This window comes from Choloepus didactylus, chromosome 9 (genome assembly GCF_015220235.1).
Source record: "Choloepus didactylus isolate mChoDid1 chromosome 9, mChoDid1.pri, whole genome shotgun sequence".
NCBI lineage: Eukaryota > Metazoa > Chordata > Mammalia > Pilosa > Megalonychidae > Choloepus > Choloepus didactylus.
Window position 1 is genome coordinate 126112098 of NC_051315.1, and position 27998 is coordinate 126140095.

General features: G+C 50.6%; 1 protein-coding gene across 1 annotated transcript in view; it reads left to right on the forward strand.

Moving 5' to 3' along the window:
- INPP5D (inositol polyphosphate-5-phosphatase D) overlaps window positions 1–26144 on the forward strand; it is a 117243-nt gene extending 91099 nt beyond the window's left edge. The window contains exons 19-27 of the mRNA XM_037850452.1: window positions 5791–5880; window positions 8172–8285; window positions 9554–9636; window positions 10777–10864; window positions 15162–15311; window positions 17251–17347; window positions 19379–19660; window positions 23606–24206; window positions 25037–26144. Of these exons, the coding sequence (XP_037706380.1) occupies window positions 5791–5880; window positions 8172–8285; window positions 9554–9636; window positions 10777–10864; window positions 15162–15311; window positions 17251–17347; window positions 19379–19660; window positions 23606–24206; window positions 25037–25039 (1508 nt within the window). The 3' untranslated portion in view covers window positions 25040–26144. The remainder of the gene's footprint in view (window positions 1–5790; window positions 5881–8171; window positions 8286–9553; window positions 9637–10776; window positions 10865–15161; window positions 15312–17250; window positions 17348–19378; window positions 19661–23605; window positions 24207–25036) is intronic.
- The last annotated feature ends 1854 nt before the right edge of the window (window positions 26145–27998 follow it).

Here is a 27998-nt window from a genome sequence, read left to right on the forward strand (position 1 = left end):
TAGAAGAGAAAATGTGCTGATAGACGAAATCTTTAGAAACACAAAATCCACAAAAAGGACCAATAATAAAAATTCTCATTGACAAGAGCTGGAAACCGCTCATCTAAAAACAATAGAAGGCAGCCCATCCCACAGCAGTGGCCGAAGAATTGTTCCATCTACAAATGCCCGTGTCCCACCCTCTGCCCAGCCCCTTCGTTGCCTGCTCCCTCCTTCCCTCCCTGCACATCCCTGAGCTCTCTGGGCCGGTGGCCCCTTCCCAGCCTGGACACCATGGCCAAGCATGTCAGTACCTTCTCATCGGCAGCCTCCAGTTCCCACATTCTTGAACTCCATGAGGGCTGCCAATTCTTGTTTCTAGGAAGATTTGGCCATCTGCCTCCTGCACCCAGTCTGTGCTGAGATTCAGGAGAAAGTGGTGGCTGGTGGCAACACCACTGACTGTTTTGTACCTAAACTTGTCATTGAAAACGACTTGACAGTGGAGCGTTTGGGGAGAAAGGGAGGGAGATTGGCCTGGAAGTGGCGATGAGGAGCGGGGAGGACCCAACTTCCCCACCTCTGGGCCAGGGCATGAGGGATGGGGAAGAAGGACCAGCCCACGCTTGAGATACCTGCAGCGTCTGCAGGGGAGGGCCAGGGCCAGGTGTGGAAGGCGAAGGGAAGGTTGAACATGTAGGAACTTTGCTAATGATGTTTCACAGTGGGAGGGTTTAATGAGTTGGGGGATATTGGGAAAGAAAAGGGAATGGACATCCAGAGCTCAGAAAGTGGGTGTAAGCTGGGAGCCTGGTGGTTGACATAAGCACATTGTATCAGTTATCTTTGCTGTATAACAAACTTCCCCAAAACTCAGTAGCTTAAAATGATAATCATTTATTTGCTCATGATTCTGTGGGCTGGCAGTCTGGCTGGCTGAATGGGGGCCATTCTTTGCTTCTCTGTTTGGTGTCTGCTGGACACGCCCATGCCGGGAGTCACCCTTACCCGGGGTGGGTTGTCTGTTAGCGGAGGTGATTGTAGTAACTCGGCCTTGTGTCACCCATCATCCAGCAGGCTGGTCCAGGCTTCTTCACTGCCTGGCCTCAGGGTTCCCAGCAGCAAGCCCCAGGTGTAGAACTGCTTTATATGTAAGCTTCTGCTTATCTCACATTTGCTGATGTCCCACTGGTCAAAGGAATTCCTGTGGCCACACAAGGTAGTGGCTGCAGGGAGGCCTGGGGACCACCTCCCAGGGTTTAAGGCCACAGGTAATTTAGAGCCTTTGCTATTCTTATTCGATAAATATCTAAAATATTTTTAGAACTTTTGGAAAAATCTGCTTGTCAACCCTTTAACTTCTCTCTGGAATACTCCCTCTTCATTGCCTCTACAAACCCACACCATCCACTCAGCCTGCCTCCCCCACCTCCTTCCTCTTCTCCCTCACCTTGCTCCGGGACCTCACTGACTTCTTCTTGCCCACCTCCAAACTTTCGATGCTTCCCTCCTTCTTCCCCCCGTCTTAGGGAAGGGATGCCCTCCTTTTTTCTTGGCTAACCTTTGCACCTGGACCCTGGCTCCACATCCTCCTTCTTCCCCCAGCACCAATGTCCCTACTTTCTTCCTTTCCATCCATCTCTCTCTCCATTCCATCTCATTGTTGTTTCCATTTGCCCTTCTGCTGGTCGTTGGTGAGTGAGCATTTTTCAAGCTTATCACCCATCTGTATCACCCATGTGAACTTTCTGCTTGTATCGTTTGGTTGTTTGAGAGGCAGGGTGTTAATTGTCTTCTTTGTCAAAAAGATTTGTCAAAGCCTTATTGAAAAGGGTATCAAGTCTGTTTTATTGCCTTCCTGGTCTCCTGGGCTGTTTTTCCCTTGCCCTCCCATTAATAGTTGGTGGTCCTAGAGTTTCATCGTGGGCTTCTCTCTTCTGATCCTTCATGTCTTCCCTGTGGGAGCCCAGGCATTTTCACGGCTTCTGCTGCCCCATAATCTCATACCTCCATGTCTTCATCTCTAGCCCTGAGTACCCATTGTCACTGGGTAACTCAAAAGAACTCAGTATTGAACATGGCTTCAGGGCTCCATCCCACCCATGGAACCTTTGAACAACCAGTAAGAACTGGTAGAAACATCTTTCTCAAAGCTCCAGGAAACAGTTAAAGGGCTTACTAACAGGGTGAGCACTGAATCAAGAGAAAAGCTACTTAAAAGTGGTAGGATCTTGTGTGGCACCTGGCTGGCCCCTCTCCCATCCCTTTACCAGCTCAGTGCAGAGCCAGCTGCACTCCCAGTGTGGATCCCTTGTCCCGGTTCTGGAGGGAGCAGAGTAGTACCCCTCATGCACATGCTGGGAGCATGTGTGTCAGGCCCAATCTCTGGGGTGGCCTGAGGGGCTCATCATCCCAGAACTTGCCCTGTGGGTAGAAAGCAGCCCACTGAACTTTCCTACAAAACACTGGGAGAGCAGTAAAGTGGATGCCTGGGGCAAGGGATTGCTGGCTGTAGGGCATACAGTACATTGCCAGGACTGTGCACAAACTGTTTCCTAGGGCCAAATAGCATACCCTGATTAGGGAGGCCCCCAATCTGGCCTTGAGCTATTCTTCAAACCCATTGCATGGATAAGCTCTAAAGGAGAGCACTCGCACAGCTCAGTCTGCAAACACTGGGAAAGGTGTTTTCTTTTTTCCTTCTTTTTTATTTTTTTTTCTTTTTCTGTTATCTCCTGACATTCAAGGAAAGCCCTGTCATAATAATATCTGGATACAAGCTTAAGGAACAGACACTTCAGAGTCTAAAGTCCAGCAATAACATATTAAAATATCAAAATGTCCAGGTTTCAACAGAAGGTTACAAAACATATGAAGAAACAGGAAGTGATGGCCCAGGCAAAGGAGAAGATGTCCCAGAATGGGGTCATACCAGACAAAGACTTTTAAAAAATGGTCCTAAATGTACTCAAAGGGCTAAAGGAAAACATGAACAAAGAACTAAAGGAAATCAGGAACACAATAAATGAACACAAAGAGGGTATCAATAGAGATGGAAATTATGAAAGGGAACCCAACTGAGTGAAAGAGAATAGTAACAGAAATTTAGAATTCCCTAGAGGGGTTCAATAGCAGATTGGAGCCCACAGAGAAAAGAATCAGAGAACTTGAAGATAAGACAATTAAAATCATTCAGTCTGGGATGCAGAAAGAAGAAGGAATATGGGGGGGGGGGGTGTCAGTGAACAGAACTTAAGAAATCTGTGGACACCATCCTGTATCCCAGCATACACATGTGGGAGTCCCAGATGGAGAAAGGGACAGAGACAATATTCAAAGAAATAATGACTGAAAGCTTCCCAAATTTTACAAAACACAGGACTATACATGTCCAAGATGCTCAAAAAACTCAAAACAAGATGAACCCAAATAGACCCACACCATTCCATGTTATAGTCAAACTGTCAAATGCCAAAGATAGAGAATTCTGAAAGCCTCAAGAGAGAAACAATGTATCTCAAATATGTGAGCCTCAATAAGATTAACTGCTGATTTCCCATTCAGAAACCATGGAGGCAAGAAGGCGGTGAGATGGCACATTAAAGTGCTGAAAGCAAAAAAAATTGCCAATCAAGAATTCTATATCCAGCAAAAATGTCTTTCAAAAATGAAGGTGGGATTAAGACACTCCCAGATAAGCAAAAGCTGAGGGATTTTGTCACCACTAGACCCACTCTACAGGAGATACTAAAGGGAGTTTGGCAGGTTGAAAGGAGAGGACACTAGACAATTGACCAAAGCCACATGAAGAAATAAAGATCTCTGGTGAAGATAATGATGTGGGTAAATATAAATACCAGTATTCTTTATTTTTTGGTTTGTAACTTCCCTTTTTACTTCCTATAGAATTTTAAAAGACAAATGCACAAAATGTAATGATAAATCAGTAATTTTGGACTCATTATGTATAATTTGTCACAAGAACAGCATAAAGTTCAGAGTTGGAGGGCTATAGGAGCATACTGTGTGTATGCTATTGGAGTTAAGTTGGCATCAAAGCAAATTGAGATTATTATAGATTTAGGATGTTAAATTTAAGCCCCACGGTAACCACAAAGAAAATACCAGAGAATAGAGAATATGCAAACTTAAAGTGACATTATAGACTACAGGTTACCAGCAGGGGTGAGAGTGGGGTGGGCAATAGGAAGTTAACGCAAAGTGAGTGGAGGGTTTTTATTTGGGGTGAAGGGAAAGTTCTAGCAATAGATGACATTGAAGTTACTGCAACACTGTGAATGTGACTGATCCCACTGAATGGTGTGCTTGGGAAGGGTTGGAATGGGAAGGTTTAAATTATGTATGTTTCCACAGTTAAAAAAAAAAAAAAAAAAAGAGAGAGCGAGAAACTAAAGAGATGACAATTCACTGCAATACATGATCCTGGATGGGATCTAAGAATGGAGGAGAAAAGGCTCAAAAGGACATTATTGGGACATAGAAAAAAAATGGAATATAGACTAAGTTTATATCGATGTTAAATTTCTTGAACTTGATAACTGCACTTAAGGTGATTACACAAGTAAATATCCTTGTTTGTAGGAAATGCACATGGAAGGATTATGTGTTCAAGGAGTATGATGTATGCAATTTGCTCTCAAATATTCGGTAGATAGAAGATCACATAGACAGATAGATAGAATGATATGGCTAAGGTGGCAAAATGTTAAAACTGGTGAATCTGGGTACCTGGGGGAGGGGGTAGAGGTATGTTGGAGTCCTCTGTATGGGGTTTGTATTATTTTTGCAACTGTCCTGTAAGTTTGAAATTATTTCAAAATCAAAAGTTAAAAGAACCTCAAACTCAGAATTTCTGGAACTCTGCTCTTTCTCTTACCCCCTCAGAAAGTGCTCTGCTGCCTTCGCTTCTCATCCAAGCCCAGGCTCCTTAAAAGCACTGTCTGCACTCTGTGTCTACACATCCCCACCATCCACGCCCTCCTGACCTGTGGTGCATTGTGGGATGGGGGAAGATGCCCTGACTCTCACTGATTGGCTGAGTGACCTTAAGTCCCCATCCCACTCTGGGTCTTGGGTTTCTCTCAATAAATAAAGCAATTAGACCAGAAAATGATCTACTTAAAAATCTGTGAGTCTTTAGAATAAGCTAACACATTTTATCCCATGCTGACTTTCATGGAGCCTTTTAAGCATGGATGTAGAAAGTCAATGAGACAACAGATGTGAAACCACAAAACCTCTGGAGAGCTCCATAAATGTAAGTTTGTTTCTACCGTGGGTTTGCCATCCTTGGCTCTGAGCAAAAGGACTTTTCCTTTCCTACCCTGAAATGCCTTCCCTCCAATTCCACTCCTGTATAAACAAACCAAAGAAATTGAAAACAGGGTCTCAAACAGATGCTTGTACATCAGTGTTCATAGCAGCATTTTCACAATAGCCAAAAGGAAAAACAACCAAAGCATCATCAATAGACAGATTGATAAACACACATACACGCTATGGAGTTCTGCACAGCTGTAAGAAGGAATGAAATTCTGAGCCATGCTGAAACATGGAAGAACCTTGCAAACGTGATATTGAGTAAAAGAAGCACAGCACATAAGGAAAGAATATATGATTTCACTTATATGGAATATCTAGAAATAGCAAATTTGTAGAGATAGAAAGTAGATTAGAGGTTACCAGGCTTGAGGGAGAAGGCAAAGGGGAATTGTTGCTTGGTGGGTAGAGAGTATAAATTTTGGAAATTTTTAAATAAAAATGATTTTAAATACCTTCTCTCCCCTGCAGGCAGTACCAGTGACATCATGACAAGTGACCACAGCCCTGTCTTTGCCACGTTTGAGGCAGGGGTCACCTCCCAGTTTGTCTCCAAGAACGGTAAGTGGTTGGCAGCATCCGTTTCTCCTTCCTCCACGAGGGCAGGAGGCCTCGGGCATCAACTTCCAGTTGTGGCTGTCACTCGTCTGCTTTAGACGAGGTCTCGTCCCTCGGGGCAAGTCCACGGTCAACAGTTGAGTCTCTTCGTGTCCAAACCACATCAGGATTTCAGTTTAGAGAATTTAATTGCTCTTTCTGGCAAATATGTCAACTTTTGAGCCTCGGTTTTAGTACAGTCTGACAAATTGGGTAAATCAGTATTTCCCAAGGGGTGGTATGTGGACCACCAAAGACGACTGTGGGCAGGACATGGACAAATAGTTATTAGTAATGCATTTCTTTTAGTCTGATTTAAATCTGTGTCTTCCATGCAAGGCAAACAACGATTTTTTGTTCAGAATTGAGATATATGGTCTTATTTAAATAGACTTTTTTAAGTTTAAAAACTGAGTCTATTTAAAGAAAATATTAAGTGAATATCAGTACGGTCATGTGGCAGGCAAAGATGGTTCAAATTGTGAAGGTGGGATGCAGACGACGTGAGTTTTAGGAATAAATACTATTTTGCAGGTAATTTTTTGACTAATCCAGCCCAGGCCTTCCTCATCCCAGCAGGGGCCCAGGCATTCTCTGCGGCATCTGTCCGTGGCCTGGGTGACCATCCCCACTCTGTAGTCAGCAGACAATCCAGGCTCCTTTAGGAAGCCAGGCCAGGAGAGGCTGGCTTGCTCTGTGCCTGTCTTGCCGTGAGGACATGGGTGAGACTCCCACTCTGTCCTCCTCAATACTCTTCTGCATACCGTTGGGTCTAACATCCAAGGCCCAGCAGTGTCACTTCCCCTCTCCAGCCAGGGCTGGACCCACCACCCAGCCTCCTTTCTAGGTCTGGCCACCATGCCTTTCCAGAACCTTCCTAGCCTCTAGGCTCCGTGTCTTCCCTGGCCCATCTCCCCTCTCTCTAAGTTCCTACAGCACCAATAAGGCCCCTGCCTTCCCACCCTCTATTATGCCAAGTAGAGCATCCTCAGGGTCAGACTTCGCCTCCTCCCCATTGGGACGGGGCCTTGGGACATAGTAGATGCACAGAAATCCTGATGGCCTGGATCCAGCATTGCTTGAATGTTTTCCTAAGCAGAACCCTGGCCTCGGTGCTTGGTGTTTAAAAAAAGAAAGGAAAAAAGGACGGACAGGAGGGAGAAAGGAAATGTTTGTTCCTGCTCTCAAGTGGCTCGAAATGTTTATGGAAGGACAGAACACACGTTCAAAACTGCTTAAAGACACTGGCAAAAGCATCAACTAAATTAATAAGGATTATGACAAGTTAATTAATACAGACTATGACAAGTTAACAGTTAATGCGGATTATGACAAGTTAACTGAGTACAAAGAGCTTATAGTGATCAGAGTAAGGACTGGGGGTAACTGTGCAGGGGAAAGGAAGACCAATTAGGCCTCACGTCTGAAGAGACTTGGAGTAAATTTCAATATCGAGCAACTGAGCCATTCTACAAACTCCCTCTGCCGGAACTAACCAGGAAACTGAGGCTGTAGTTGAGGGTCTTGCCCACACGGCTTTAGTGGCAGATTTCTGAGACTTGTCTCTAGGTGCCGTGACTCCTTGAACCCTTTGCTCTCTCTGCTGTGCTCTCCGTCATTGCCAATTCGTGATTTGTCCGAGGAGCGAGGCCTGGGATCCAGCAGGCTGAAGGCTGTGGTAGAGAGAGAAGAGCACGGAGGTCCAAGCAAACCCCAACTTCAGAGGTGGTCCCTAGCTTTCACTCCGTTTGTTTTGTCTCTTCCTGTTAAATACCAACCTTTTTAAAATTCTTGCCTTTTAGTAAGAAAACTACCTTTTTATGGATGTTAGCAGTTTATTGACCTAATATTTGTAAATGGTCTGTTTGGGCAGGTAAAAGTATGTAACGCAGAGTTTGAAGCAGGAAAACACTTTTTCCTTTTTTCCTTGTTTTTTTTTTAACTGTATAATATCCCTCAAGTTACAGCAGTGTTCTTTGTGCCACTGAATTCCCAAAAGGTACCGATTTTTTTTTTTAACTGTGCTTCAAATAAATGGGAAAAATAGCTGTAATATGTTATCTGTTCAGTCATCAGGGCTGCTCAGGGTGGTGAGTGGGATTTCATTGTAGCCTGACTTCAAGGACAACCTCTCCTTCCACCGAGATGCTCACTTCCCCGGATCCTGAGAAGGAGCTCGGTGTTGGGGGCTGATTGGAAACACTCCATCTCCAGGCACATTGTTGAACTGAGCTCCTGTTCTCTCCCCTGGCCAGGCCCCGGGACCGTGGACAGCCAAGGGCAGATCGAGTTTCTGAGATGCTACGCCACGTTGAAGACCAAGTCCCAGACCAAATTCTACCTGGAGTTTCACTCCAGCTGCTTGGAGAGTAAGTGGTTGCTGGACGACCCTTTGGTTGGGGCCGGCCATGACTCTTTTCCATAAAGGGTTCCTTGCCCCTTGTCTCCTCGCTGAGGGAAGGATGCGCGATGTGCCTTGGGAGGGGTTGGAGAAGTGGGTCTGCAGGTGGAGGCTAGAAGGGTCGAGTGCCCTGTGCCTGGCTGGGATGCGACTCAAGCCCTGTGGGCAGGGTGGTCACTGGCCTACTGACCACTCAGCACCTATGGGCCATTCAGCTGGGTCTCCTCCGTGCCCCCTCAGGGCCGAGCGTAGCCCCACTGAGGGTCCCCAGTCACCAGAGTCCTGAGCAACGTCCCAGGGCCAGTGGAGCCGGCGCTGCAGCTGGGACACCTGCCCCCACCTCCACCCCCAACCCAGCTCCTCTTGCCCTTTCCCAGCATCATGGGCATCTTCCTCAAGTCGTCTGGAGCACCCGAGAGCAAAGTAGAGATGGACGGCTGCCTCTCTGCCAGCAGCAGTTAGCACAAACTGTGTTTAGGAAATACCCTTTCTGGGTGACATTTCTAGGCATATTGTCTAAAGATGTTCCACGGCAAGCAAAGATCTATGTGGTTCCTAGTTCTCCTCACAGAGATGGTCTGGGGAACGGGGAGGGGGAACCAACTCCACAAAAGGAGGCATTTAGTGGTTGCTTCCAGAAATTGGGAAGACGGTTGCCAGCCACAGTGCAGCATCCCGCCCCCCTTCCCTTCCTTCTCAGACTCAACCGGGGCTCAGTCCTGGTGACAGCTCAGCCTTCTCCACCAGGTCCCCAAGTCCCAGTTCACTGAGCCGGGTCAGATCACTTCCAAAAATGACAAAGATTTTTGTGCGGGTGTTTTTAATAAACTATCAAGACATTTGCATACATTTCTATGGAAACAGCATATTAGGAAGCTTAAATTAGAATTTCAAAAGGGTGCTGTGTTGAGTGGCGTGGGACGAGCTGTCATGTTCTCCTAATCTTCTTGCCTGCGGTGTGTCGGTTTCTTTGTAGTCTGGCTTGTTGCAAAGAGGAGCCAGGGTAGGGGGGGTCCTCTTTGATTTTCCTCAAGATAATCAGGCCATATTGGCAAATGACCATCCCTTCCACAAAAACAGAACCCCAGCCAGCCTCAATCCTAGGGGATGCCGAGGCCCCTGGATGCAAACAGAAAGGGGACCATCTCCACGGGTCTGGGTGGGATGGAGCAGGGAGGCTTTTCTGTCTGGTTCTGGCTCTGTTTCCTGGAGACCAGCCCTCTCGTCCTCCCGCAGGTTTTGTCAAGAGTCTGGAAGGAGAAAACGAAGAAGGGAGAGAAGGGGAGTTGGTGGTGAAGTTTGGCGAGTCCCTTCCAAAGGTAATTCCAGAACAGGTCGTTCCCCAGGGAGAATTTTGCACCTGGCAGGCCAGTGGCAGAGCTCGGTGGCCTTGACCAGCAGGTGGGGGAGATCCAGGACTGAACGCAGGTGCCCAGGCCTCCTCCCCTTACAGCAACCCCCCTTTTGAGGTGCATCCTGGCACAAATTTTCAGCAACAGTTAAAAATGGGCCTATGCCCTGCGGCCCTAATAGGCCTAAGTGGTTGTCAATCCTTCTGATGGGTTGCGTAGGAGATTTGGGGGCGTCTCGCAGAACCACACGATCTCACAGAGAAGGAATGTGAGGCTCAGAGCCGAGAGAGGTTTGTTCATAGTCACAGGCCTATAGTGACAGACCCAGGGCCCAACCCCCGAGGCCCCGAGGCCCCTTTGGTTCTCCTTCTACTCTTGGGTGCTTGGAGAACCAAACCAGCATCTCCTGGGGCCTGTGGGAGACCCGGGCCTGCGGGAGACAGCCCTGCACGTGGTTTGAGGTGGTTTGCAAAGTCTGACATCAAAAGGCACCCCCAGCCAGCCTGCAGGGCAGCAATTCCCGATGGCGTCTGTCATTTGCTGAGCCGCACCTCCAACACCCTACAGGGCTCTGCGGGGGGTGGGGGTGGGGGGACAGCCTGGGGGTGCTGCTGCCTCAGCACTCAGCAGTCCTGGGAAGGGGCGGAGGGAAAGGGCTGCTCCCTGCACTGGGGGGACAGGGGATGCCGGGTCACAGAGTGGGGTACAGGGCTGCTGGAGTCACCTGAGACCTGGCTCCTGGTCCCATTTCCATTTGCATAACAGCCTGGCCCCCATCCCCACGATCCTGTTTAGTTATGGGACATGCAAAGGAGGGGAAGGGAGGGAAGGCAGGAGGCTGAGGTGGGGCAGATTTGGGGTCAGGCCGTCTCCCAGCTCAGGAGGCCCGGGGTGCTGGGTGGCGATGGGGGCAGGGAAGGAAGTTAGCCCCGGCCTTGCTGGGGAGGGTGTGCACACACATTCCTCCCTGCTCTCCTGGGTGAGAGCTGCGAAGACGCGAATCGGGGTATTAAAAACACCTGGAATTCCGTTTTCTCCCCATCTGGGCTGGTGACCTCCCTACCTGCACCCCTCCTGCCAGCCCTAACCTGCGGCTTCTCTCCGCAGCTGACGCCCATCATCTCTGACCCCGAGTACCTGCTGGACCAGCACATCCTCATTAGCATTAAGTCCTCGGACTCCGACGAATCCTACGGTGAGGGTCCCGGGACGGTGCCGTGAGGCGCGCTCCCTGCCCATCAGCTGGGCAGCGTCCGGCGTGAGGGAGGTGGTCACGTCTCCTTCACAGCCAGCCCACCTGCCGCTGCCCAGCCCACTCCCCTGCCTCTTGCTCACGTGTCCCTGTCCCTGGGATGCCAGCAGGACCTTTACCCATGAGTCACCTTCAGTCCCATCGGGCTTCAGCAGCCACAGCTCCTCCCATTCATCGAACCCCCTCCATGTGTCAGATTCTGGACCAAGGTATCAGTTGTATCCTGACAAGGGCCTTCTGAAGCAGGTGCTATTGTCTCTATTAGTAGATGAGAAAACTGAGGCTCAGAGAGGGTAAGGAGCTTGCCAAAGTCACACAGCAGGTAGGTGGCTGAGCCCTGATTTGAACCCAGATCTGCCTGCACCCCTCAGCTTCTTGGTCCCCCAGCCAACCTCCCCTACCCCTATGGCCTCTCCCTGCCTGGGCCAGTTCTCTGCAACACCCGCCCAGGCTCTGCCCCAGCTGCTGCTTGAGGATCCCACACAGGGGACTTGGCCTGCAGGTGGTAGGGTCCCCTGGAATGGGGCATTGGTGTGGTGAAACTTCTCTATCACTTCCTGGCCCGTCTGCTCAGTGGAGCAGACTGGGAAGGTTCTTGGAGGCCTGGGGCCCCACCCATGTTCCCACCAGGTGTCCTTATGGCATCTTCCTCACCGTCCATGGCCCCGGCCTAGGGTCAGGTTCACCCTCTCGCCTGGTATATTCACCTGTCCCTTCCAGCATCGCACAAAGGCTACACCCTCTGCTCTTGTCTTGGCCACTTGTGGTCCAGCTCAGGGCTCTGCCTTCTAACTGCTCACACCCCCTCCCTCCTCCCAGGGCACCTCCTGCTCAGTTTCTCCTGTTTCCCCTTTTGGGGGCTGCTCTGTAAGGGGAAGCCTTTCCCATCTCTTCCTCCCCCATTTGTCTTTCTGCTCACAGTTCCCAGCTTTAAACTTTCCGCCCAGATGCGTGGGCCTTCCACCTCCTCCCATCCCTCTTGCTCTGGAATTTTGCATTTCTCACTTAACTTTTCCCTTCCACGTAACCAGGAGGCCATGGGCTTTTGTGGAAGGCCGGCTCATTGGATTCGGAGGAAATGTCATTAGGAGGGGACAGGGGTTCCCTAGGGAGTGTCTCCATGGGTGGGGGCAGGATGGGTGCCCAGACCCACCCCCCTCTGCTGGCGTCTTCGGAGACTGCCTCAGGGCTACGGGCAAACTCACCTGGTGGTTTCCTGTGAGTGTCCATTTAAAGGACAGGGGGAAGGGATGACAGGAAAGGCCCACGGGGGATGAGACCGAGAGGTGGCAGAAATTTGGCAGAGGCTGTGCCCTGCTCCTGAATTAATAAGGTCTGCCAGGCAGTGGAGACTGAAGACGCTAAATGAATGAGCCAGACTTCCCAGGTGGTCTTTAACAGATAAGCATTTAAAACAACCAGCATCACTGGAATCCTCCCACGCTCATTCGCTCATTTGGCATTAACACCGCACCTGCCACATGCCCGTTCCTGGGATCCGGCAGGACCCTTGTGGTTGATGAGCAAGGCCTCGGGGCTCTTAGGTGGTGAGGGAGGCAGGTGGCTGGGAGGTAAGCACTGTTCGTGGGTGGGAGAGGGGCACCCACCCTTTCTGGGCAGGACTGTTAGGAAAACTACAGGTCAGCAGAAATCAAATGGATGAGGAGGCGTTAACAGATGACGGGGAGAGAGTGGAAGAGTGTTCTAGGCAAATGGAACAGCATGTACGGAGGCCCGGCAGGAGGACAGAAAATGAAATTCTGGGGACTGAAAGCAGCTCGGTGTGGCTAGAGCAAGGAGGCAAGAGACAGTGGCCAGAGAGAGGCTGGGAGAGGAGCCAGGTCAGACTAAACGGAAACACCTTACCCTGAGGGCAGTAGGGAGCCACTGAAGATTCAAGCAACAGAGTGACATTTTAGAAATAGGCAATTTGCAATGATCGAGATGAGAGATGGGGGAGTCAGAATGAAATAGCGATGGTACAAGTGGAGAGAAGAGGATAACATCGAGAGGTATCAAGAAGGGAAATTGTTTGGCCATGGGGGTTGGGAAAAGGGAATAGTCGAGGGTGATCCCGAACTTCTGGTTTGAGACCCTTTTCTGAGCTGGGTCAGTTGTGGTGAGGAGCAGGCAAAGGATGCCAAGTAAGCAAGCAGAGAGGTAGGAGGAGAACCAAAGGGATGTGGCACTGGGGTCACCAACAGATGAGAGGCCTTTCCAAGAAATCCAACAAAATAGAGTCCAAACAGGGTCCCTTGGATAGAGTGACTCAGCCCGTGGGGGGCTTGGCGGGAGCGGCCTCTGAGAAGGGGGAGCAGGTGAAGCTGCCCGCAGACAGCCAGGGATGGAGGGAATGGGGCCGAGGAGGCCGAGACGGCGAGTGGGAACAGCTCCAACAAGTCGGGCTCCAAAGCAGAGGAGACCGTGAACCTGGGGTCAGGCACAGGTGTGTGTTTGCATTTAGATGGAAGCGATTCGAATGTGTTTAAGCACCGATCACTAGAAGCCAGAACAGAGAAAGAGGCTGCAGACACCAAGCATGCAGTGCTGGGGGGCACCCGGGGGGTCCACCGAGCAGGGTCTGCTAACACCTGAGGGTATCATCTGGGTAGAGGGGAGGAAACGAGGCCTGGAGCGGGGAAGTGACTTGCCCGAGGTAACTAGCCACCTTAGCTTTGAACTCAGGAGCCCAGTCCCAGAATCCATGTCCCTGACCCCTTAGAGGCCAGCACAGGGGAGGGAACAAATTACAGGTGCCCCAGTGTCTTGGGGCTGCTGTAACAACATCCCGCAAACTGGATGGCTTCAAACAACGGAAACATATCCTCTCTTGGTTCTGGAGGCTACAGGTCCGAAGGCACAGTGTCGGCCAGGGTGTGCTCCCTCCGCAGGCTCTGGGGCAGGATGCTTCCGGCCGCTTCCAGCTTCTGGCGGTGGCCGGCAAAGCCTGGGGCTCCACGGCTTGCATCTACCTCGCTCCCCAATCTCCGCACCCACCTTCATGTGGCTGTCGTCCCCCGGGGTCCCCGTCTCACATGGCCTTCTCCCCTCCTCTGTGGGTCTGCGTGTCTGTGTTCCCTCTCCCCTAAAAGGACACCAGGTCTGTTAGATGAGGCCCCCTAATTCAATTTGCCCACGTCATAACTAAGCGCATCGTTGAAGATGCTGTCTGCAAATAGGGTCACAGTCAGAGGGACTTCAACAGATCCTTTGGGGGATGCAATTCAATCCATAACAACTGGTAAGAGAGGGTCCCGAGCCTGGGTCGGGGTGAGCAGAGCCAGAGAGTGTGCTGGCCTAGAGTCCAGGATCTTCCGCCACGGTGGGGGCAAGGAGAAAGAATCTGTGTGGGTGCAAGAATGTGTGACTATTTGGTAGCAGGAAACAGGGAGTGCAGGGTTGATTTTCTTGTTCAAATATTGTCTTCCTTCTTGATTCCCTGCTCTTGGTAGTCATCCAAATAGCATCTCACAATGATCAGAAGAAACAATAGCAACTCTTTCCTGATTCGGCAGCCATATTTATTTTGGTTTCCTATTTCCATCCTCATATATGTGAAGACCTGTAGTTTCATACTCAGAATCACCTGAGTACCACTTTATATTCTGCTTTCTTCACTGTTAGCTAGTAAGTACTTTCCATGTCCCTCCTACACATCTTCATGATGATTACTTTTCATGGCTGCATAGTATTCCACGGATTTACTGCAGCCCCGTTTTGAAAGTATTCCCTTACTGCTGTTGGGAGGCTGCTGGTTATTTTTGTTAGTGTTTGATTCTGAGACCCCCATAGAGTTCAGATCAAAATACCCACTTGTCTGTGAGGTAGGCTGCAGCTACTGTTCCCAATCAGTTCCTTTTTTTTTTAGTTTAATTTTTCTTTTCCTTTGTGTCAAACTTTTAAACTTTCATATCGTCTTATCTGTCAATCTCATTTTGTCATTTCTTTCATCACTTCAGACCTTGAGAAGCTGTCATTCTCTATCCGTCAAATTAATATCTGGATTTTCTATGACAGTTTTTTTTACATTGACTAATCCTTGTGGTGTTCATTATGCTGTATGCTTTGAGACCTTTTCCCTGAATTGCTAAGGGGTTGTTCTAAAAGATTTATTAGCTAATCCTTGCCTTGGGCATTATTTCAGAGGGTAGTCTTGGGGTGTTAGAGCTAAACCTCCGGGCCAAATGCCCGGTGTGTCTCCCGTGAGATGGCAGTGCCCTGACATGGCTGTCGTCCCCAGGCGAGGGCTGCATCGCGCTGCGGCTGGAAGCCACCGAAACACAGCTCCCCATCTACACACCACTCACCCACCATGGGGAGATGACAGGCCACTTCCAGGGGGAGATCAAGCTGCAGACCTCCCAAGGCAAGAAGAGGGAAAAGCTCTATGGTAAGTCATGACCCCCTCGGCCCCTCTTCCCAGGTGGGCTGGGGACGGGAATGTGGCTTCTCCTGGCGAAGCCGGTCACTCTTCTCTCCGCTGTGGCCCCAGCACACAATTCCAGCCCTGGAAGGGTCTTAGGGACCATCTGGCCCAACCCTCCCCAATTAAGTCTTTTCCTACTGAACCCAACACCCAGCAGCGATCACCCTCCCCACTCTAAGCCAACTTGCATTCATAAGGACGAAGAGTTTGTGAGTTTGCCATGTTCCCTTCTCTCACCAAGATGGCGAAATAAAACCTACCTAATGTTGAAACGCTCCTCCCAGGTGCCAGGGGAGGAGACCCCGACATCCCACATCTTTCCCTCATAGCACTAACCCAGGGCTTCTGCACGTTCCCAATACCTTTCATCCACTGTACACATCTGGAAACCCCAGGCCACGTCTTTAGTACATTTCTTTGGCTTTTCCCTGCTCTAGGCCCTGCCGCCCTCCAGAACGGGGCCAAACTTCTGGCCTGCCCTCCCAGCAGGGCTCCCTAGCACCCCCCTCCAACTTGAACTCAAATCTTTCTATTCTGCTAAACGCTCATTCCTTCCATCAGCTGACAGTTAGGAGGGTTCATTCATCGTGGCACAACTGAAGCCACAGTAGGAGCGTACTCTCATCTTTCCGTACCCCGTGTGAAATGCCAGCTGAGGGGAGCCATCCCGTCTGTCCCCAAAGGAAACCCTGCCCATTCCGCTAGGATATTTCAGATACCTTATTTCTTAGATAAGAATCATCACTGCTCAGTTGTGAGGGTATTGAAATGTGGCCAAGAGACCCTTATAACATAGTGAGAACATGAAGAAGTGTCGAGATTTGAATGTATCATTTTCTCTTAATCCTACCTAAAATTTTGAAACTTGGAAGTTAACATTTATACTTCTCAATAATATGCATTCTGATGCAACCTCTCTGCTTAAAATAATCAAAGTCTTGAGAGGTACAGAGCTGCTCAAAGATTTGTTGATCTTTTCCTTCCTTTCACATGGGTAACAGGTAGTCTTTTTTTCCCTTTTCCTCTTTGCTTTAATTCTGCCCTCAAGCATTCGAATAGCACCACCACCTATAAAGAATTGGCCTTGAAGTAAACACCTGATGATGTATGAAACCATCATCTTACACGTTTTCTCAAAAGCCTTGTGAGCCAGTACTCTTATCCTCATTTTATAGATGGGGAAACCGAGGCACAGAGAGGTTAAGTGATTGGCTGATGGTCACATAACCAGTAAGTGCCTAGGCCAAGATGCCAGTGCAGGTCCATCTTAAGAATTCCAGCCGGCCAGCTGGAATTCTTAAACATGATGATTTCCTGCCTCTAATGAGAATAGCAGGAGGGCAGAACCAGCAAACATGTGGATGTTCTGGCACCCCCGGCACTGGCAAGGGCTCTGGTCCACTGGGGGGTGCTGCCTCCTGAGGGTGTGCCCCCCACTTCTGCCCTGTGGGAGGTCCTTTCCCTAACAGGACAGTGGGCTGAGTGATTGGAATTCGACACCGGCACAACCACAAGCCAGAGTTGGAAGTGATGGCGGGGTCCCTGTGAATAGGTTGGCTTTGGGCACAAATGCTGTTGTGGAGCCACCTTTTTGCATTTATTTTATTCTGAATATTTGCCTACTTTGTCCCTTGCTGAACGAGTCAGAAGAGTCAGAAATGCGATACGGAGGAACAACTCTGGGTCACACATGCTAACTCTCCTCCCTCTGGAGCCAGTGACAGGCATAATTAATCAACCACAGAACTCTCATGAGCCCAGTTGAGGCCTCAGAGTCTTGCTTAACCCAGCTCCCCAGGCAGCCATTATTCACTGTCCAACATCAGCAGGCAAATGAAAACCTTTGTGCCATCCCCGCCCTCAAATCTGGGGACTGGGTCCTCAAATCCTCTTTCCTTCCCAGACTTTGTGAAGACTGAGCGTGATGAGTCCAGTGGGCTGAAGTCTCTGAAGAGCCTCACCTGCCACGATCCCATGAAGCAGTGGGAACCTGCCAACAGGTAGAGCAATGGGGTGGGCTGGGGATTCGTTAAAAGCCAGCAGGGCCCTGCAGGACTCCTGGGAAGGTGAGTCGGAGCACGGAGAAGCCAAAGACGGAGGAAAACTCCAGCCCAGGAGAGGCACGCTCCTCCTTTAAATTTGGGGAGTCTTCTGACAACAAACCCATGTCTCTTGGGAGGTTGGTGGGATGATGACGAGAAACTAAGAAGCTCTTCCATGGTGGACAAATCCACAAACAGATCCACAAACATTTGTTGAGCACTGACTTTGGGTCAGGTGCTAGAGAAACCAAAGTGAAGCAGATGCAGTTCCCGATGTAGGAGTGCCCAGCCTGGTAGAAAGATGTGCCAATCGGGAAGAAGTGACCACAGAGATGACCGAATGGTCTCTGTGTCTGTTGTGTGGCCGGGGACATCAGCAGCCACGGAGTCCTATCACCAATGAAAAAAAAAAACAGCAGGAAAATGCAGGAAGGTTGCTCCTGGCAGATGCTGAACTGGAAATAATCTAGACACCAAAGTCCCTGTTAGTGGGGGACAGCAAGCCCCAATATCAGGGTCTCCTCAACTCACTGATGTGGTCTCACATCACAGAATCAAGCCAGTGAGGCTTACCATGGTGCCTTGAACCTACTGACGGGCAAAGCTGTGCCCAGTCAGCTAAACTGACGGTCCCAAAGCAGGCGGCAGGGCACGGCCACTTCCTTTCCTCCTTTCAGTGCCCTCACGGCTTGTCCCCCAGCCCTCCCCCTGTCCCGTGTCCTCAGCCCCTTGGCACACAGAAACTCCCATCTCCGGCCCATTCCCAAGTCCACTTCCAGCCTCTCTGATGCTCATGGCTGTGGCCACAAAGGCATTCCCTTTTCATCATTTTCTTCCTCTGTTATCCCATCAACAAATGCATCCTAGCTCTAAAGTGTCTGCTTGGTTCCAGAATCAGGATGAGTGTAGGTAACCTAATTATTTTCTATTTTGGCTAATATTAGAACTAGCGTTTCTTTCATAAGCCTGCATGAATAGATGGGAGTGAGAGATGGCTCAGAGCCAGGCTGGCTGAGCAGGTGGGAGCCAGGGAGTGTTCAGGATAACTTATCTAATCAGAACCCTGTCAGTTAGCCCTCAGGAGTCTGTTGTCTTACAAAGAAGGTGACCTACACATCACCGAGAGGCAGTGTGCAGTGTGCGTCTGTGAGGGGCACCACCCAGGGCCGGGCCATTCCCTCGCTGGCTTAAAGCTGATCCCTCCTCCTTCCCCCCCACATTCGCGGCTCCAGCCTTGTCCTCTCTGAGCTCCACACTCATCTCTCCAGATGTCTGCGTGGCCATCTCTGTTCAGATGCTGCACGCACATGTGCAGGCTGATGTGTCCCAAATGGGATGCTCCATTCGCCCGGCTGGGGCCTGCCCTGAGACTCTCCTCCGTCACCTTCCTGCCCCGCCTGCCCACCCCTGCTGTCACCCACCCCACCGACCTCTCATTCCATTCCCCCCACCTGCTCATGGGCCTCCAGACGGCTCCTGGATCAGGGTAAGTCCCTCCTTGCCTCAGGGCCTTTGCACTCACTCTGCTGCCAGGACGGTCTCCCTCCTTTCCTATCTGCTCGGCTGAAAGACCACCTCTTCTCCTGGGCCCTTCCCAGGGTCCCCGCCCTCCTGTCCGTCCCTCTCTCTGCCTCTCCATCAAGCGTCAGCTCTGTGCACATCCCACGTCTGTCTTTACGTTGCTTGTCTGTCCCATCAGAGGGTAAGTGCATGAGGACGGACACCTCGGCTGCCTTGTCCACGGCCCTGTTTCCCTCCTCCTGGCCCAGGGCCTGAATGTACTAGACACTCCAGCTACCTTGTCACTTGAATGAATGAAAGAATGAATGAATGAACAAATCCACTGCCCAAAAAGAAGAAGAGGGGCCGAGGAGAAGCCTGAGGGGCCCGAGGGGCATCCAAGGACCCGCCCTCAGGCTGGTGCTTGACGTCCCCAACCCCAGGCAGGGCAGGGAGGCCTGAGGTGCGATTGCCATGTGTCTCCCGCAGGGTTCTGCCGTGCAGTGGCTCCAGCGTCACCGAAGTCGTCAACCTCAGCTACATGGGGGTGGGGCCTTTCGGGCCCCCCATGGCCCTGCACGTGAAGCAGGCCCTCTCCTCCGAGCAGCAGCCCACAGCCTGGAGCTGCGACCCGCCGCCCAAGGACGCCTCCCTCGGGCCCGGAAGGGGAGAGGGTCCTCCCACACCTCCGTCCCAGGCGCCAGTGTCACCCAAGAAGTTGTTGTCCTCAACTGCAAGCCGGAGTCCCTGCCCCCGGGCTCAGGAGTCGAGGTGAGAGCCCCCTTCACTGTGCCCACCCCCTTCGCCCCTTCCAGGGGTCCCCTGGTTTTCCTCGCCTGGAGAGCTCACCCCCCCCAGAACAAAGCTGTGTGAGGGAGGGGGTCTGTGGCCTCTTTGCTCACTGACTTATCCTCAGGGTCTTTTGAACACAGCAGGCACCGGATAAATGTGTGTCGGATCTCTCGATTCCCAGCCCGTTGGCATAGACGTTAAAGGTTTAAAGAAAGCAGGGTAGAAAATTTTAACGATACTGCCAAGGAAAACACCCTCCTAAAAACAACACACCAAAAAATAAGTTTCAATAACCAGTGGACCCTCAGGCAGTCCCAGCTCCAGGAGGGCCCCTGGGAACTGAGGTGGAAATTGGAAATGACCACACAGAAGTCCCTCCCCAACCCCAGGTTCTCCTCTGTTTTTGCAAATACAAGGATCCCTGTCCTTGCATGCAACTTTCTCGTTCCTCCTATTGAGGACAATTGGAAAAAGAAGAAACTGGGATGGGGAATGAAAAGGAGAGCAGAGCCGCTAGCCCAGCTGGAGCAGGGTTTTGGCCATGAAACTGGGAAAGACCAGGAGACATTAGAGAAACGAACTGGAGTCTAGGACCGGCCAGACAGCACGTGTCGGGGGAGGAAGCAGCAGGGGACAGTGGCGGGCAGCCAGGGAGGGGAGTCGGCACCTGGAGTCACAAAATCCCAAAGCCACAGCTGCTGCTCACGCGCGCTGCTGCTGCCACAAAGCAAAGCCGTGTTAGAAGCGTCTTGGGGGAGCACAGGATGGGGAGCTCTGCCAGGTTCTCATAGCCATGAGATGATGAATGGAAGTGAACAGGGCAGACCCCAAGTAACAAGGATTTAAGAGGCACCAAATAGCCTTAGCTTTGCCTTCCCTTGGTAGTTGGTCTTTACTGTCACATTTTGGTGAGTATAAGAATATTTATAAAGCTTTCATGGGTTCGTTCCAGGCTCTTTTCCCCTAACACTGTTTGTGTTTTTTTTTTTTTTTTTCCTTTTCTCCATGAGGCCTGACGTTCCTCAGCAATGCCATCCATCACCCAAGTTGTCAGGAGCCTGGGAAGGGTGTGTTCTCCCTCATGTCCTCCAATTCCAAACTCTCTGTGCATGACCTGACTCTAGATTGTGAGGCAACTTAGCTTTGTTCCTTAAGCTCCCCCCTCCCTGCGAAAAAAAAATGGATAGAAGGATGAGGGAAGGAAAGACCCAAGGAAGGAGAAAGGGAGGACAGGAGTGAGAAAGGAAGGGAAGGATGGAACAATAAATAGGATTATTCTGGAGCTCAGCTGCAGCTCTCTCCTCACTTCTAGTTTTCAGGATTTGTTGATGATGCTTTAGACTCTCGTCACTCCCTAGGAAATTTGGAAGAAGGAAAAACAACAGCCTCAATGTCCTTCTCTATAAAAGGGAGGACAAAAGCCACCACATGGTGGGTTTCAAGGTGCCTGTTTGCCAAGGGTCGCCTGGGTGACCCTGGAAATAGAGCTGTAAACAACCACAAAGAACAAGTGCTGAATTATTGAAGTGAAATGTTTCTAAGTTCACAAAGTAAATATATCTTTGTGCTTAATTTGAACACAGCTTGGAACTAGGTGGGAAACATGTCCCCTCCAGCTCCAGGGGTGACAGCTGCAATCCCCAGGCTGGGGTCCTCCAAGCCCACCTCCCACCAAGGTGTGATGAGGGGCAAGATCCAGCAGCTCCCCATGGCTGCTCCGGACCACCAGCTCAGCCTGAGCACAGGCTGAGGAAACGGGGGTCACCAGCACCTTCCATCTCCTCCCACCATTGCCCCAGACTCAAGTAGGGTAACCAACCATCAGCTTTGCCTGAGACTTTCCCACTTTTAGCACTAAAATTCCATGTCCCAGGAAACCTCTCCTTCCTGGGCAAATGGGGACAACTGAAGTCGTGTTTAGAAACAGAATCCTCTCAGGCCCTCACCCAGTGCTTAGCTTCCTGGGAAAGCAGAGACTCACAGCCTCCTGAATCTAAGAAGTGGAGTCATTTTGCCACAGGAATTAACTCGTCCCCTGGATATTGGTTCACTTCTCCAACAACCATGACCTACTTATTCAAATTTATTTTTGAATTTTTTGTGGTTTTCTCCAGTCGGCCCCTAAACCTTCCATCCCCTCCCTATGAGAGCCTCCTTCCTTTGGGGAAGATTCCCTTGTCTCCAGCCCCCTGGTTTTCCCCTAGGGGAGTGAGCTTTGAAATCACAAAATGCTTGAATCGAGCTCCTCCTCCTACTTTAGCCATTAAAAGTGGGGTGGCCAGGCATCAGGTCATGCATTTCTTTTTCTCTTTTCCCTCTTATTGCTTCATCTGAAAACTTCTTGTCATTGCTACTTCTACCCTCCTACACCCTCATGCCTGGGCTAACCCATAGCCAAGATCTTTGAGGATCCAGATGACAGGGGTATAGAGGATGGCCTGAGGTGGAGGGGCAGCTTTCCAAAGTCTCTGTTTGTGTCTGCAATGTGTCTAGTTATGCAACTGCTTCCAGGTCTTTCCGAACAGTAATGAGCAAAAAACCTGAGTCTACAGTCAAGCCCCTTTGGCATTTCCCTGGGGCTAGCCTTCTCTGAAATCCCACATTGCCTCTGCTCATTGGCCGCTGTGCAAGGAGGGCATATCTCATCTCTGTCCCCCAAGCCCATGCCTACTCCCCAAAGAGCCCATTCGATGAACTCTTCAGCAACTCGAGCAGCGTTTCAGCACATATTCTAACAGTAACAGGGGCCACATCCTGAACAGTTTGCTGGGTTCCAAGAGACCCCCCTGGCCTTCATGACAGCTTCCCATTTTGTAGAAAGCAGGGCCCAGGACACTCCCCTGGGAGACTATGCTTTTGGTCAGAAAGTAAAATGTGTTCCTGTTCCTTGTTCTCACAATTTGCTCAGCAGGAAGTCATCTCAAGTAAGAGTGGTGATAAGTCAAAATAAACACAACAAATAAAAGGCAGCGCTTGCCTACCTTGGGTTACAACATGGAGTTAGGTCTCTGCCCGTGAGTAAAACAATCGGGTTTTCTTGCCACTGATCTTCGTTTCTCCCAACCCTTGCATCCCTCCAGGTTTCCTCTTATTTTCCCCATGACTACCATTTTGTTCCTTCCCACTTGTGAGTTATGAGATGAAGGAAACCACACTCACCAGAAGCTCTGCACGGAAAGGACTTTATGTGTTGATCTTGTTGGCCCCCTGAGAACAGATTTTGTCTGTTTTGTTCAGGGCTGCTTCCTGTACCTGGGGCAGTGTCTCACACATAGGAGGCTTCCTAAATGTTTGTTAGATGAAGCTTGTTGAGCTGAGACCCTTAAGCAAACCAAATGGTCACTGGACGCTCCTTTCTGAAGAGGAGATCTGGTCCACCCAGTGGGCATGCAAATGAGGGGCCGAGCAGAATTGCTGGAGACGACGGGGAGGCTGCAGGATTCTTGGGGTAGAAAGGAAAACAGGGCTGTTGGTAGCAGAGTGGGGGGAAGGAGGGAGGGAGGGCAGGCAGGCTTATCTGACGAGGACTTGGAGGATGGTTTTGCTACTGGGGGTGCAACGTAAACCCTCTCTTCCATTTCTCCTACAAAACCTTCAGTAAAGTCCCTCTGGGTCATGAATGCTCTGTTGTGAACAGTTTTTATGGTGGAAAAGGTCACAGGCAAGACCTGAGGTTGCCTGTGAGCATTACCGACATATGAGCAGCAAGCATCTTCCTAATTGTTTTAATTGAGTTAAAATGCACATAACAAAAGAGTCACCATTTTAAATTAAACAATTTAATGCATCCACAGTGCTATGCAACAATTCCAAAACATTTTCATCACCCCCAAATAAAACCATGATCCATTAAACAGTCACTCCATAAGCAACCACTTTTCTTCACGTGAGTTTCTTTCCTGTCTCTCTTTTCTGTGGCTCTAGGTCCAGTGACCTTGGGAAGAACCTAGCAGAGCCCTTGCTTCAGGAGGACCTGCAGCTGACAAAGCCAGAGATGTTTGAGAACCCACTATATGGGTCTGTGAGTTCCTTCCCTAAGCCGGCGCCTAGGAAAGAGCAAGAATCCCCCAAAACGCTGCGCAAGGAGCCCCTGCCCTGCCCGGATCTGGGAACCTCGTCACCCAGCATCTTGCTTACAAAGGCCCAGGAGGCTGACAGCAGCAGGGGGATCGGCAAGCAGGGCCCCACGCCCTTCCTCAGCCCCACACCCCGGCTCCGCTCCTTCACCTGCTCGTCCTCGGCCGACGGCAGGACGGCCGGTGGGGACAAGAACCCCGGGAAGACAAAGCCCCCTGCCAGCGCCCAGGCCCCGGTACCGGCCAAGAGGCCCATCAAGCCTTCCAGGTCAGAAATGAGCCAGCAGACGGCACCGGTCCCCACGCAGCGGCCACCGCTCCCCGTCAAGAGCCCGGCCGTCCTGCACCTGCAGCACTCCAAGAGCCGCGACTACCGTGAGAACACCGAGCTCCCACACCACGGCAAACACCGGCCCGAGGAGGGGCCGCTCGGCAGGACCGCCATGCAGGTGGGCACCGGCTGCACTGGGCGCGCGTGTGTGTGCAGGTGTGTGTGCATGCGTGCGTGCACCTGTGTGTGCACTGTGCGATTCAGTGACTGTGCCAGGGTTGGGGGCTAAGAAGCAGTGGCCCTGGGAGCTGTTCCGGGAGCAAAGGGACACAGCCAGGATTTGAACCCAGGCCTGTGTGTCCTCAAAGTCCTCTGGCAAATTGTTGAAAGGGTTAAATAAATAAGGGGCTGTGTGACACTCTTACTTAACCCCACGTGGGGTGGTTGGTAGGAACAAGGCTCCATAAACACATGGGGCCCATATACTTTCTATTTCATTATTATAAAAAGTTCCCAGCATCTCAGAGACTTCAAATCCAATGCCCATATCCTCCCTATGAAATAAATTTCTTTTTGAGCAAAAATACGTTGGTTAAGAACAGATCTGGAGCTGGCAGTCTTGGATTTGAATCCCAGCTCTCTGCCTTCTCAACTCGGTGCTTGTGCCTCGGTTTACTCATCTGTAAAAAAGGGCTATAAATCGTAGTTGCCTCAGTGGGAGAATTCAGTTAGAGTGTGTGTGTATAAACATGTATGTGTATTTATGTGCATATATAGCATGTAACCTATACTCATTTATATATAGTACATGTTACTATATAATAATTAATATATATTTACATACATTACAATATATGCGAAGTACTTAGAGCAATGCATGCTGGCTCTTTTTAGCTCAATGCTGAAGGGAGCCTGGCTGCACCCACAGCACGTGGGGCACGGGGCTCTGCTTTCCTTCTGCTTGGCCCGCAAGGATGCCTCACAGCCTTTCTGTTCTTGTCCCCACAGTGAAGGCCTTGGTGAGCTGCCAGCGACATGGGGAGCCCTTGGGAGCAGCCAGAAGCCCGAATTGGCTTCTCCTGTTGGATCTCCTGTCATCTGCGCCCACCTAGCTTCATACACAAGGCTTTGTAGTGTTCAAGAAAGGGACTAGCTTCCGGATGGTTGGTAGAGTGCAGCTGGCTGTGAGATTCAGTGTGAAGTATTCAGGTTGGAAGGAACCGAGCCCAGGATGGGCAGCCACCTGCCCACCTGGATTCCCAGCTTCAGCCTGGCAAGGGGGCCCCCAAGACATTAATCAGGCCGCCATCTTGAAGAAAGAAATGGAAGTCCAGATGCAAAGGTGGATAAATAAACAATAATAATAATCAGCATGTTAATAATAATAATGGCTGCATGTCTTGAGCACTCCTTGTGTGCCCAGCACGTGCTTTTCGAACACTGTCAACTAAAACCAAGTTCCCGAACCCCCCAGTTCAAAGCTGGGTATGTCCCGAGCGGTTGGACAAAGCATTAAAACAGCCAGCGCCCTTCAGGACTGAGAGGAGGGCTCAGCATTTAGGGAGCTGAAGAGTCCTGGTGATTACTTTAGGGTACAGTGAACCCACCTCTGTCTAGCCTCAGTGACGCCAGTCGCTTTAGCTAAAGCCCCGTGTGGTTCCTGCATAGCCGGAAGGAAACGGAAACCGAGATCCACACTGCAGTGCAGAAAGCAGCTCGGCCCAGAGCTGGGGATGGCCAGGCCTCCTCCAAGTGGGCAGCCACCACCGGGCCAGGGCCAGGGCCAGGGCCGAGCCCCACACCAATCTCATCTTGCAAATGCTCCCAAAAGCCGTGTCCCCAGCCCGACTGCTCGGGAGGGGGTTCCTCGGTTTGAGGCTCTAGAAATAGTGCAGCCTTTTCTTTCCGAAATCCATATCTTTCGGCCCTGCTTCCTTGGTTAATAAGAGAATAGATTGTTGATGTCTTTCCTTGTTTTGTTTTTGTGTTTTTTTAAATAATAACAGAATTAATGTAGGAAACGAAACCTGTAAGTGTGTGCGAGTGTGGAGAACGGGTACGTCCCCTATTCCCACGTTTGTCCGTCCGTGTAACCAATAAATTGTGCCTTTCTTCACTCAGCGTCCACCCGTGTGGTGATTTTCTCCTGACATTCAGAGCCATAAAGGCTGTAGAGACTGGTGTCTGGAGCTCTTAGCACTTTTCTCTAGAAAGTTCCACATGCTTTTCTTCCAAGGGGAGGCTGGAGATGTCTTAACCCCACATATGTAAAGCCCAGTCATGGGTCCTCTATCTTCCACCTCTACAAGGTGCTCACTGTGGGGGCTGCGGGTCACGGGTTCCCCTGCAACACATGGGGGTCTCCTAGCAGATCTCAAAGCCCACCACAGCGGCCATCACATCTCCATCCTCCCTCCCAAGTTTGCCCGGGAAGGACGCTGTTGTATGATAAACCACTCTGCTGGCCTCTGTCCCCAGTTCTTGGGAGATACCCACTGAAGCTTTGGAATTTCCAGTGATAAGAGTGTCTTTATCATTCCTGGAGGCCCCTGACCACACCTGGTAGCTCACACTCCAGGTGGGGCTGGCTGACCTGTGGGCTTAGGGTGGCAGCTGGCCGGGTCTGAGGGACCAACCACAAGATTCCAGGACTGAGCCCTCCAGCCACTGGGGAGAGCCGCACCCCGGGGGAGGGCAAGTGACCCTCCCAGATCTCATCCTCCCCATCTCTTCCTTTGGCTCCTCATTCGGATCCTTTTTGCTGTCATAAAACAAATCATAATTACAGCACGTTCCTGAGGTCTGTGAATTTTCCTAGCGAGTTATTGAGCACGAGGGGGTGGTGGGGACCCCCAAATTTGTAGCCAGTTGGTCAGAAGTGAGGGTGGCTCTGTGAACCCTGAACCTGAGGCTGGTGTCTGTAGAGAGGGTGGTCTTGTGGAGGATTGTACCCTTAAACCTACCTCCAAGCAGTTAAGAGTCAGAAGTGACTACAGTTGGGGTCAGATGTTATTAAGGACAGGTGCACTCAGGCTTGCTGATGGCTGCTGCCCCACTTCTTAAATGTCCCCAGTTTGCCATCTCTCCCTCCCCACCGCACCCCATGACACACACACAGACAGTCCATGGGAGCACAGATCGTTCTGCAGTAGGAGGGCGTGACCTGTGATGAGGACATCACCACCTCTGACCCCTGTCCCCAGCAGTCAGCATCTGAACAGGCTGCATTTGGGGAGAATATGCCCAAGAGAGGAAGTCACTTCCCCTGCTAACCATTAGCTTTGCCACCAGATCAGTTACCTATTGCCGCTGCCTGACAAATTCTCCCCAAATTTCAGCAGCTTAACAAACTTTATTTTCTGTTTTGTGGGTAGGAAACTAGGAGCAGCTGAGCTAGGGCATTGTGATTTAGGGTTCTCCATGAGGTTGCAGACAAGACGTCAGCCCGGGCTACCATCATCCGAAGGTTCACCTTTCAAGATGACTCATTTGTGGTTGTTGGCTGGAGATCTCAGTCCCTCCCAAACAGCCCTCTCCAGGGCTGCTCACAGCGTGGCAACCGCCTTCCCTCACGCAGAGGGTCCAACAGAGCATCCCAAGACTGAGCCACAATGTCTTTCATACCCCAATCTTGGAAGTGACACTCCATCTCTTCTGCCTCTTCTTTTGAAGAAAGAGGGTGTGAACTACCGCACGTGGGTGTGAACACAGGAGATGCTGTCCTTGGGGCCCTCTTGGAAGCTGGAGGCCATTTTGGAGGCCCACTACAACAGTCAATGGCCTTGAGAAATAAGTAGATTTCTTCCCAAATAGTACATTTAAGTACCCCTTCTGACCTTTGAGTGTAATGCAGGAGCATCTCTTCACTTCTCGCACCAAGATTCACAAGGAGGACCCCCACTCCCTGCTGCTCACTCAGCTGACCGCGGATGCTCCTGCTAAAGTGTGAAAGATGAAGGTGGGCAATAGT